Here is a 12,694-nt window from a genome sequence, read left to right as displayed (position 1 = left end):
TCATACCTAAATCCCGCACAGGGACAGAGCCTTGCAATCAATTAGAACCACTATTCTCCCTTGGTTCCCTGAAAGCCAGAGATTCAAGGATCCTACCAGTTTTACTTTCTCTCAGAGCCTAGGTATTCCCCAACCCCCATCTAACTCTACCTTGTGGAGCTGGATGAGGTCAGGAATGTCCTCTCCACCTCTTGCCTCGGGCACTGAGCATGACGTCCTTGCTCTGCAGTAAATGAAAGGACTGTCTGAACAGGGTAGGCAGTTAAGCTGCACTCCAGTAGCATCAAGACTCGAATACAATGGGAGGCCACAAAGTTGGAAGGTAAGAGCACCTTGCTCAACCCAGAGCTGTGGGACTCCTGAAGACCATCCTTAGAAAGTCTGGGCTGAGTGCAGGAGATGGAACACCAAAGCTTGAGTTAGGAAAATAGAGAGTGGGAAGGTGGTATCTGGTGAAGATTTGGAGTGGTGACTCCTCTAGAGACCCCAGTTGCCCAATGGTTGTGAAGATTGTTTTAAGGCTGGGTCCTAGAACTGTATTGGCCCATCTGTATTAGGCATAAGTGCTACAGAATCTCAGTGGCCTACCTACCATCCTTTTCTTGCTTTCTCTCAGGTCTTACCACCTAGTCCATTTGACTACATCCAACTTCTCTTTAATGATCTGCCAAATAATGTCTCTTACTTCTGTGCCCTTTAAAGATCAGATGGCTCTAGTCTGACTCTTCATTACCATTTAAAAAATAAGTTAAACATGTGAACTGAACCCCGGACCCTTATCTTTGTCTTAATCATGCTTCTCGATGATTAGACTTGGAGTACCTGCATTGTCCCCTGCCTTCACAGAGCTCCTAGTAAGGTGGAAAAAACAGCCATCATGAGAAAGACTATAGTAGGGGCAATGAGAAGACCTGGGGTGGAGAACCTTTGCTAGGATAGGACAGCAGAGGTCCTGAAGTTGTCCTGTACCAGTGAAGGTGGGAAGGGTGAGAAGATTGAATTCAGTGACAGGTATATGTTAGGTGACCTTCTAGGTGTAGTAAACAGCACTTCAAGGACTTAGAAGCAACTTTAAAGTGGCATAAGAATGGGCAGGAATGAAGGGGTGGAAGCTGGGTCAGGTGAAAGGACCAACCAGAGGGTAGGTCATTAAAAGAAAGCAACCCCATCTTTCCACCAGTGCCCTGGGCGACTTAAGAGTAGAGTCCAGAGGATCTAAGTACTCTCAGGATGCTGTGTTCCTGTCTGAGGAGTGGGAAGAAGTGTGTGATTGAGAGATCCGAAGTTCCCTAGGCTATGTGATCTGCACTTTACCACAGTAGAAAACATTCCAGAACATACTTTCAGGGTTAAAGGGTCATATGACAGTGAGAGCACAGGCACAGGATGCACAGTGACTCAGAACTGCATTAAGGTGTCCGGAGCAGTCACAGTCTGGGCCAAGCTGTGCATTCAATCCGGAGGTGAGGCGTGCTCAAGATAAAAGTCGTCCTTGTGCCTGCAGCTGATGCAAGGTCCCCTGAGCAGCCACTGCAGGGGACTATTCCCAGCAGCACGGCAGAGTAGATGGTATCAGCCTGTCTTCCGGTCTCATTCAGTATCTCAGTGTCTTTCCTGTCACACCTGAAGATGGGTGTTACTGTCTACTGCTTCATGGCTAACGCAGGAAGGTTCTTCACGGGCAGAGTCCAGAATGGCGAGTTGGTGAAACCATGCTAAAGGACTTAGATCTCCTGAATGTTGTCTTTATTGCTTTGTCTTTTCTTCCTCCTTTTCTTTATTCTCATCTCCACCTTGAGAAGAGAGGAGTTGGTCTGTATGGAAGAGAACTGAAGCCACACCTCTTTCATCTGTGTTCTGTTATGAATTCTTATTGAGCTTTCCTTCTATATGTGCAGAGACAATACCTGTCTAGATACTAGATCTGATATCAAGACCAGATGTATCTAATAATTTTAAAATTGAAAGTACCTTGACTCAAAGTGAATTTTTAAAATTCAATTTATAGTGCATATAAGCTATAAAATGACAACCAGAAGTATAGTCCCTTATTTCTCTGCTTCAAAACAGTGATAATTCAGTGGTGTGTTGAGTGTTTTTTTTTTCCTCCTTTGCCTCTAGACCACCCTTCCTGAATATTGTGTATGAAGCAAATGGCACCTTTGCCGTCAATCTTTTAAGGATGTTATGTAATAACAACCCTTCCAAAAATGTATGCTATTCTCCCATCAACATCTCCTCTGCTCTAGCTATGTTCCTTTTGGGAGTGAAAGGAAACACCGAAATCCAGATATCTGAGGTAAGTTGCCTGTCAAATCCCCAGCCCCACCCCCACATCTATTTCGCATGCATAAGAGCTGTTGAGAAAGAATGGAAGGAATATATTCACCTAGGTAGGAATATGTTTCATGGAGCAGAGGCTAAGAAGGAAGGCAGTCTCTGCCAATAACTTCTGTAAGGTAATGAATTTTCCTGAGTAATAAAATAAAGGGAACTCTCAAAATTTTATCCAGGCTACACTGAGAAAATGGTACAAAAAATCCCATGCTTGTACTATTGGCATAGGCCTTTAATTCCAAATATGAAAGAGACTGAAGTAAGAGGATACATAGTTAAAGGGTAGCCTGAGGGAGTTAATTTCAAATGAAATGTTGTTTTATTGCTGATGTTGTCATTATTGTTGTTTTATTGATTTGTTTTAATTTTATCATGGAGGTGCAGAACTCTTGTCCACCTTAGGTCCTAGTGTCAGTCCTGAGGACTGCAATGTGAAAAATGTTGGAATTATTTTAAACATGGGTTGTTGAAATCTTTCATGTTTTCTGAGCAACAGACTTATAATTATTCATTGGCAAAGGAGATCAATTCCTGCTTTTAATTGTTCCATTAACAAGCTGCTTTGATCAGAGCCTCCTATACACCACTGTCTGAGCTATCTCTTCAGCTTGTAAACTCCATTTGCAACCAAATTGTTTCATAATTGAGTTCATGTTTGTCTTTCCCTTCACAGGCAATTGGCTTAAACACAGCAATAGACATTCATCAGAGCTTCCTGTGGATTCTCAATATCCTGAAGAAGCCAACCAGAAAGTACACCTTCAGAATGGCCAATAGGCTCTTTGCAGAGAACACTTGTGAATTCCTCCCAGTAAGTTCTATTAGTAGAATGATAACAATTGTATTCAAATACTTGGATAGATCACAGGAGAAGGACCCTAGAGGATTTGAGAAAACTAACGATCACATACTAGCCAATATGAAGGTTCACATTTAGAATACCTACATTCAGAAAAGCTCAGGAGGGTCGGGAGTTCTAGGCCAGGCTATGCTTCATAGTGAGATCCAGCTACCTAACATCCCTCAGAAGTAATTCCCATTTGCAAAGGCATAGAACATAAAGATGTTTTTGTTTAAGTAGCATCTGTACTAATTTTAGTTTTGTTTTTAATGCAATATCAATCAGAAGGTTGAAGAGCTTGCAGACATTTTATTTTGCAGTGTTACCTCACAACATTTTTTTCCTGCAAAGACATTTAAGGAGCCCTGTCTTCAGTTCTATCACTGGGAGATGGAGCACCTCCCCTTCACCAAGGCTCCAGAGGAGGCCAGGAATCACATAAACACATGGGTCTGCAAAAATACAAAAGGTGAGAATTTCAAGTTGATTCACACTCCATATTTTTGTCCCTTCTATCCACCCCTTCCTCCTTCCCTCCAATTTCTCATAATTTCCTCCCCCCTCCCCTCCACACACACACCATAGACTAATCTCACCATTATTTCTGAGTCAAGGTAATTCAGCCTATATAGGCCACATGGTATAATTTAGAGCTCAGTGAATTCATGGAGGTTCTACTCAGACAACTAGATTATAAATACGCAGTTGTTTCTGTATTTCTTTAGGACAGCAGAGGGTCTGATGCAAATATGGTGAGAACTCATGGGCCAGATTTCCAGTCTAACAGTTTACATTAGAAGATATGGCTGGTCTCCAGTATTCACAGGTCCTGTGCCTCTGCCATCTCTGAAAAGTAGATTTGTGGATAGAACTTTCTAATCCTGCCTAGAGGCTTCTTTTTCCTACAGTCTACATTGTCTCAGGTCTCACCATATTTACCTTTGCAAAGGAGTCATGTTTCTGCTTCCAAATTTTCTAGTTTAGTTCCCGTACTTATATTTGATGAAACTGGACTTGATTTCAATTGAACACAATTTATCAAAGCCTCAGTCATATTGGCCTAAGAGAACATCAAATTTGGGGTTGAACAGGTCTTGGTAGATGAGAGCATTGAAAGCATTATCTGATATCTGAAACATTCTGATCTCTCTGTATCACTAGGTACTTTCCTATTTCTGCTAACAGGGAGTAAAGAATGAGAATCTTTTCTTAAAGACTCAGCAATTCTTTGCCCATTTCTTGTTAGAGTCTTTATCTCTTGTGAACTTTGATATTGTATGTTAGCATACAATAAACGATTGATTATTGGAAGGATATCTCTTAATACATTAGAAAGGAATCTGTCTTCTTACCTCCATCATCTCTTCAAGTGATGGACAGCACTCCAAATTGTGGAATTCCTCGGACATATAATACTTTCTACCTTTGAGTCTCTGTCATATTGTGGTATTTAAGACCTGGTCATGACCATGAAGTTCCTAAAGAGAATTTGATTAAACATTAGTGTATTAGTCAGGTTCTACAGAGAAACTGAATGAATATATAACTTAGAAGGTGTTTAGTAAATTAGCAGACACAACACAGATTGACCTTCTGCATGCGATGAAGCTCAGAATCTATTAGCCAGTCAGTCTAGAAGCCTGGAGACCTCCATAGTCTAAGTCTGACAAGAAAAGCCTAGAAAATTCTGCAGATCCACTAGTCTTCATCCTCATAATGGCCAAAGCTACTTGGTTCCAGATTCAGGTAAAATTGGCAGACTCAGCAGTTTCAGTAGTGCACTTACCAAAAGGGTCTGAGGGCAGGCAGAGAAAAGCAGTACTACTGCTCTCCCAGAACTGTATATCTGGCAGAACGGCATTGGATTGGCCACTCAGAGCGTTTACTATCCTTTAGTTCCTCTTTCTTGGAAGTTTCCTCACAGATCCTCCCACACACTTGTCTCTTAGATGATTCCAAGATGAGAACTAACATTAGCTACCTCAGGTTCACTCCTAATCCCTTTCCAGATTTTCTGCTTGTTTTTTCCTCCACCCTAGAGTGTCTTTTTCTACTTTTCCAAAACCTGCTTTCCTTGAGGGACTTAAAAGTCTTTCACCATCCTCACCTTGATATGCATTATCTTGAGTCACAAAAAGGGGGATGTTTTGCTTAGATTTATTTTTAATATGTTTGTATACATTCAGCAAATTTGGAAATGTGATGCTTGGGTCTGCCCAAATGTCATATGACTTTATGTCTCACATATATAAAGGGAATATGAATTAAATCTCTGCTTTATCAAAAGGGAAAATTCCAGAATTGTTGTCAAGTGGCTCGGTTGATTCAGAGACCAGGCTTGTACTTGTCAATGCCTTATATTTCAAAGGAAGATGGCATCACCAGTTTGACATAAAGTCCACCAGGAAAATGCCCTTTAAAATAAACAAGGTAAGCAATAGTATCTAGTAGCTCGTGCCAGTGTTACAAGGAAATTGAATGGAAAGCTTTAATTATGAATTTGAAGCTCATGGCTCACTAGTAGAGATAGCATATTTTTTATGGAGTGCTAGGATTGACTCTCAGCCTGAGAAGAAAGATATCATGAAATACCAGAACACCATTTGAGACTTATATTTCTGACTGAAAGGTTAAACTCCATAGGAAAATGATAAGAATAAGGAATAGTTGCTTCCTGTGTGATTTTGTATTCTATTGGTAACTCATACTGCTATTTTTTTTTTTTTTTTTTTTTTTTTTTTTTTTTTTGGTTTTTCGAGACAGGGTTTCTCTGTGTAGCCCTGGCTGTCCTGGCACTCACTTTGTAGACCAGGCTGGCCTCGAACTCAGAAATTCGCCTGCCTCTGCCTCCTGAGTGCTGGGATTAAAGGCGTGCACCACCACGCCCGGCTTCTCATACTACTTTTGATCATTTCTCATAAAACTACTGTTTCTACCTTACTCTAAATCTTTAAGTTGAATAATTCAGAAACTTAGTCATTAGTGTAATGTAGCATATGTATGGGTTATGGTGCAATATAGAAAGTAATATACAAACACTTATTTAACAGAGTAATTTTTAGTTTTACAAGCATTTTAAATTATTCGTCAACTTATTATTATTAAGCAGTAGTCATAGTTTTCTTATATTAAAAATGAGTAAGTAAATCTCAGTCTTAATTGGAGTATAATTTGAATTAAAGTAGACATTAGAAAAGTTTGCCCCATCTCTATAAAAACAATTTAACGATGTTTGTAACCTTATGAATATTAATCTCACTATTCGTTTTTGTTAGCAGTATTTCAAGCTTTGTAAAGGAACAATTTCACTAATGTATAAATTTAACCTTTATTACATATACTCTGTAGCAATTTTTAATGTTTAATGTACTACGGTAATTAAAATCTTCCCATGTATTTTGTATATGAAATATATCATTGGACTATCAGAACTGGAACATTCAATAAATTATAAGGAAGTACATGAGGTTCTGTTGAGACTGCCCCTAACATGTAATAGATTGAAAAGCATTTCCTCCTTTGTGACTGGTTTCATCACAGACAAGTATGCAAATCTGTTCATATAGTCCTCATTTTGTAGTAATTTAACTTGTGATTTTCCTTCTCTTTGATGGGCTTTCAGGATGTAGCTCTGCCTTAAACCTATGACTCTTTGTGATCTTGAGCTTTTTTCTTTGTGATGGACTGAAGGGCTGTGAATCATATTGAACATTTGAGCAGGCATTCTCCTGTATCCAGGTTGTTTTCTGAGAGGATGTATCTCTCTATAGACCCATTCACAGCTCTATGAAAACATTCCAATCTCCTTTATGATTTTTTCTGTTAGTTATAATTGATTTTGCTGTTTCCATATATTATGGTTAACCACATTAAATGGAAAAAATCCTGCATCTGCTTACATTTCTATTGGTGTAACAAACTATCTGAGATAAGAAACTTAAAAGGGAAATGTTTATTTTGGCTCACAGTTCCAGAGGTTTCCGTCTGAGTAGGTGGCCCAATCATTCCAGATTGTGGTGGTGCTTTGTAGCATGGTGGGAACATTTAGTGACGCCCTTTTTACCTCACAGGAGACAGAAAGCAGTAACAAAATTCCCTTCAGGGACACCCCATCCCCAATACTGAACTTCTCACATTAGTCCCAGTCTCCTAAAGATTTAACTAACTCTCAATTATGCCAATATGGGGATAAATGACTATGAACTTAGCATTTATAGAACATTGGACCAAATTTGGATATAACTATTAACATTTAAATGTCACATTTCTTTTCCTGGATTAGGCACCTTATTTTTGATCTGAATCCCTGCTCTAGTTCTTCTTTTGTCAACCTGACACAAACTACAACCATTTGAGAAGAGGGATTCTGCATAGAGAAATTGCCTCAATAAAACAGACCAGACCAGGCGGCAAGTCTGTTGGACCTCTTCTTGACTAATGCTTGGTGGGGTCCAAGCCAATTGTTAGTGGTACCAACCCTGGGCAGGTAGTCATGAGTTGTGTAAGAAAACAGGCCAAGAGAGCCATGGGGGGTCATGTCAAGAAGTAGCATTTCTCGATATCTTCTGCCTGGGATCCTGCTCTGAGATAGAATGTGACCTGAGAATTGTGAGTTGAAATAAACAACCCTTTCCTCCCAAAGCTGCTCTTGCTCATGGTGTTTTAGAAACCATAAATGAGACAGGCTCATATCAGCTTCAAATCTCTTGTATAATGATAGGAGGAAGATGTTGACAAACATTTTCTAAGTGTTCACTGAAATGAGAATATTGTTTTCACTGTGAGTGCTGTAAACAATTCCAGAATTAATGGCAGTTGATCTGGAAATCTTGAACTCTCTCAATGATATCTTTTATGTTGGGGATTTTTCTATTCAGGATGAGGAAAGACCAGTGCAGATGATGTTTCAGGAAGACATGTTTAAGCTCGCCTATGTGAATGAGGTGCAGGTTCAAGTGCTGGTGCTGCCCTATAAGGGCAAGGAGCTGAGCTTGGTGGTCCTGCTCCCGGATGATGGTGTGGAACTCAGCAAGGTGGGACAGGAAAAGCTGTAATATTCACAGTCTTCAATGGATAAAAAAACAATCCTGTTGCCCTGGTGTCTTTTCTCATTAGAACAGAACTCAATGTTCTTTCCTTTGTAACTGCCATTTTTAGAGGGTGGTACTCACAAACCCAGCTTCAAACTCTTTGCTCTCACTGGAATCAAAGCTGTGACTAAGAATCTCAATATGTACTGTGTGACCTGGCCACATGATATAACATCATCATGCAAATTGGAGATGGATGCATGATACAATAAATTGAGGGTAATTCATGAAACAAACAGCACAGTGCTTGGCCTATAGAGCCCTTCAATAAATTAACACATATGATCTTTGTCAGTATTTTATTTAATATTTGAGAATACTAAGTAGACAGAAAATATTGAATGTTTACCCAACAAATCTGAAGAGGAGGCATGCACCTGGGGAGGACAGCGTCAAGCAGGATATATTAACAATCTTGTCCTTCCTTGCACTAGGATTCCTCACAGTGTGAGAGCTATGCTCTTAGTGGTGGACAGTAGAGAGTGCATGATCTAAAGGATCTTTGTAAGCAGAAGCTCTACACAGATCTCAGAATCCAGTTCCCTAACAATGATGTTGCTTCTCTGGGGTATTATTAGTTTTTCATCACTGACAAAAGGTCTGATATAAATAACAGGAGGAAAAATTATTTATATTGACTCATAGAGTCAAAGGGCTAATTTCAACTGACCTGACCCCATCATTGATTATCATAGTGGTAGATGCATGTGAAAGAATAGACATTTTATTCAACAAAAACCAGGGAAATAAGAAGGAACAAAGGACCAAGGATGAGCTTGCATGGTACAGCTCTTGTATACTTCCTGCATTCAGCTAGACCCATTATCATGCCTAAAATTTTAGCTGCCTCCCAAACCAGGGTTCACAATGAGAGACCTTTAGTATAATTTCATATTCAATCCCAACAGTCTACAAAACACAAAAAAAGCTATCCTAGTTAGAACTCCCTTCTGGTGTGGCTCACACCAAGTTCTTTCTATTCCAATTTTTAATTGTTATTTTAGCAGCAATTATTTGCTATCTTTGAAACTAAGCCTAGTTCAAGAAAACAAAAACAAACAGAACCTAAACCATAATCAAGTAGACATGGACATCTTTTGAATAAAAGATATATCAGAAGTGATTTAAGAGAGGACAGCTAGGTCTCTCTACCCTGGGATTTTTTGGCCTAAATGCCCACAAGGGAAGCCACATACAAGCTGGCCAGACAGTAGGACCCTCACATTGACTGGCCATGTGAATAGGCAATGCCCCTTGTATGATAACTGAGGATGCTGTGAACAGGGAGTACCTATGTGGCTCTGAATAAGACCCCCACTATAAATCTGAAATTTTCTATTTTTGTTTTGACAGGTGGAAGGCAATCTCACTTTTGAGAAGTTATCAGCTTGGACCAAACCAGACTATTTGAAGACCACTAAAGTTTTGGTTTTCCTTCCAAAATTTAAACTGGAAGATTATTATGACATGGAGTCCATCTTTCAGGACTTGGGAGTGGGGGATATTTTCCAAGGGGGCAAGGCTGACTTATCAGAAATGTCTCCAGAGAGAGGCCTGTGTGTGTCCAAGTTCATTCAAAAGTGTGTTGTGGAAGTTAATGAAGAAGGCACAGAAGCTACAGCAGCCACAGCTGATGATACTGTATGTTCAGCTGAAACTCATGATGGCCAGACTTTCTGTGCTGACCACCCTTTCCTTTTCTTTATCAGGCACAACAAAACCAACAGCATCCTGTTCTGTGGCAGGTTCTCATTTCCATAAAGACACTTTTACTATGTGAAGGAGAGATCTCTCTTCAGCATCTTAATACTCCTATAGCTCTGTGAGAATGGACAAGTAGGGGCAAAGCACCTTCCACAATAAGGGCACTTTCTTGTTTGGAGCCTGGTCTATTGACACCCACATTTATCTGTCCCTACCCTGACACTCATCTGTGCCCTTTGGCAAGCCAGAGTTGCTTGGTTTCCTGTTGTGTTTAGAATCCAAAGATATTCTACGAGATAGCCTACAAGGTTCTCTAAGGTAATCCTGAATAAATGTCAGACTCACTGCACAAACTATGCCAACTATATACACTGCTTTCCTGGCATATGAATCTTGCCATATCTTGCCTTACCTTGATTACATCCTAGTAAATGCTTCCGTGAACAATGACTGCTACTGAAGTTTTCTTGATAACTAGTCTCTAATGTAAATTTTCCATTTATATTCTTTGCTGTTCACTACCCATCAGGTATGTGCCTAACACTGTGTCAGGCTTGCAAACAGGTAGAGACAGTATGAACTTCTAACAACTGATCTTTACTATCTCCTTTCAACTTATCCAGCTGTTATGAAAACTAGTTTGGACTACCATGTTCTCCATGCTTTTGTTGAGTATTTGATTTCTCTACCATGAAATGTAATTGTTAAATTGTATAGTCTTCAAATTTCATTTCAAAATATATTTTGTTTTCTCACTGTCCCCCAAGTTTTTTATTTTATCCATTCTGAGTGGTGTATGGTGGAATCTCAGGGTCGTTTTGATTTGCATTTCCCTGATGATTAAGGATCCACAATTTGGTCTTCCTTCTTCTTAAATTTCATGTGTTTTGCAACTTGTATCCTGGGTATTCTAAGTTTCTAGGCTAATATACACTTGTCAGTGAGTGCATATCATGTGTGTTCTTTTGTAATTGTGTTACCTCACTCAGAATGATATCCTCCAGATCCATCTATTTGACCAAGAAGTACATAAATTCATTGTTTTTAATAGCTGAGTTGTACTCCATTGTGTGAATGTACCACATTTTCTGTATCCATTCTTCTGTTGAGGGACATCTGATATCTTTCCAACTTCTGGCTATTATAAACACGGCTGCTAGGAACATAGTGGAGCATGTGTCCTTATTACAACTTGGAACATCTTCTGGGTATATGCCCAGGAGAGGTATTGCTGGATCTTCCAGTACTACTATGTCGATTTTTCTGAGGAACTGACAGACTGATTTCCAGAGTGGTTGTACCAGCTTGCAATCCCACCAGCAAAGAAGGAGAGTTACTCTTTCTCCACATCCTCGCCAGCATCTGATGTCACCTGAGCTTTTAATCTTAGCCATTCTGACAGGTGATGATTAAGGATGATTGAACATTTTTTCAAGTGCTTCTCAGCCATTTGGAATTCCTCAGTTGAGAATTATTTGTTTAGCTCTGTACCCCATTTTTTTATTAGGTTTATTTGATTTTCTGTAGTCCAGCTTCTTGAGTTCTTTATATATATTGGATATTAGTTCCCTAACAGATTTAGAATTTGTAAAGATCCTTTCCCAATCTGTTGGTGGCCTTTTTGTCTTGTTGACACTGTCTTTTGCTTTACAGAAGCTTTGCAAATTTATAAGTTCCCATTTGGTGAATCTTGGTCTTACAGCACAAGCCATTGCTGATCTGTTCAGGAATTTGTCCCCTGTGCCCATATCTTTGAGGCTTTTCCCCACTTTCTCCCCTATAAGTTTCAGTGTCTCTGGTTTTATGTGGAGTTCCATGATCCACTTAGACTTGAGCTTTATACAAGGAGATAAGTATTGATCAATTCTCATTCTTCTACATGATAACTGCCAGTTGTACCAGCACCACTTGTTGAAAATGTTGTCTTTTTTCCACTGGATGGTTTTAGCTTTCTTGTCAAAGATCAAGTGACCACAGGTGTGTGGATACATTTTGGGGTCTTCAGTTCTATTCCATTGATCTACCTGTCTGTTGCTGTACCAGTACCATGCAGTTTTTATCACAATTGCTCCGTAGTCCAGCTTGAGGTCAGGCATGGTGATTCCACCAGAGTTTCTTATATTGTTGAGAATAGTTTTTGCTACCCTAGGTTTTTTGTTATTCCAGATAAATTTGCAAATTGCCCTTTCTAACTCAGTGAAGAATTGAGTTGGAATTTTGGTGGGGATTGCATTGAAACTGTAGATTGCTTTTGGCAAATTTTTACTATATTAATGTTACCAAGCCATGAGCATGGGAGCTCTTTCCATCTTCTGAGATCTTCTTTGATTTCTTTCTTCAGAGACTTTAAGTTCTTATCATACAGATTTTCACTTCCTTGGAGTCACAACAAGGTATTTCATATTTTTTGTGACTATTGTGAAGGGTGTTGTTTCCCTAATTTCTTTCTCAGCCTGTTTATACTTTGTGTAGAGAAAGGTCACTGATTTTTTTGAGTTAATTTTATATCCAGCTACTGTACTGAAGCTGTTTATCAGGTTTAGGAGTTCTCTGGTGGAATTTTTAGGGTCACTTATATATACTATCATATCATCTGCAAAGAGTGATATTTTGACTTCTTCCTTTCCAATTCATAACCCCTTGATCTCCTTTTGTTGTCAAGTTGTTCTGGCTAGGACTTCAAGTACTACATTGAATAAGTAGGAAGAAAGTGGGCAGCCTT

General features: G+C 39.4%; 1 protein-coding gene across 5 annotated transcripts; it reads left to right on the top strand.

Annotated features, from left to right (window-relative positions):
* The first annotated feature begins 252 nt into the window (after nt 1-252).
* Serpinb9c (serine (or cysteine) peptidase inhibitor, clade B, member 9c) lies at nt 253-10,732 on the top strand. Of its 5 annotated transcripts, none has more exons than NM_001164524.1 (7): nt 253-322; nt 2,122-2,299; nt 3,011-3,148; nt 3,530-3,647; nt 5,466-5,608; nt 8,056-8,211; nt 9,622-10,732. In NM_001164524.1, exons 1-7 carry the CDS (start codon nt 300-302, stop codon nt 10,027-10,029), a joined length of 1,164 nt encoding a protein of 387 aa, NP_001157996.1. In that variant the 5' UTR covers nt 253-299; the 3' UTR covers nt 10,030-10,732. The 5 variants fall into 5 exon arrangements, with proteins under 5 accessions (NP_001157996.1, XP_006516682.1, XP_006516683.1 ...); XM_006516619.2 differs by lacking the exon at nt 253-322 and adding an exon at nt 1,359-1,463; XM_006516620.1 differs by lacking the exon at nt 253-322 and adding an exon at nt 1,471-1,569.
* Nucleotides 10,733-12,694: the final 1,962 nt, after the last annotated feature.

Source organism: Mus musculus, chromosome 13 (genome assembly GCF_000001635.26).
Source record: "Mus musculus strain C57BL/6J chromosome 13, GRCm38.p6 C57BL/6J".
Taxonomy (NCBI): domain Eukaryota; kingdom Metazoa; phylum Chordata; class Mammalia; order Rodentia; family Muridae; genus Mus; species Mus musculus.
Note: the sequence above shows the minus strand (reverse complement) of the source record. Positions and strands in the feature narration are given on the sequence as shown.

Coding starts and splice junctions, on each gene's coding strand:
- Serpinb9c (XM_006516618.4), top strand. CDS start 1,630: ATGGGTGTTACTGTCTACTGCTTCATGGCTAACGCAGGAAGGTTCTTC. Junction 3,149..3,529: donor ACACTTGTGAATTCCTCCCA/GTAAGTTCTATT, acceptor TTTCCTGCAAAG/ACATTTAAGGAGCCCTGTCT. Junction 5,609..8,055: donor TGCCCTTTAAAATAAACAAG/GTAAGCAATAGT, acceptor TTTTCTATTCAG/GATGAGGAAAGACCAGTGCA.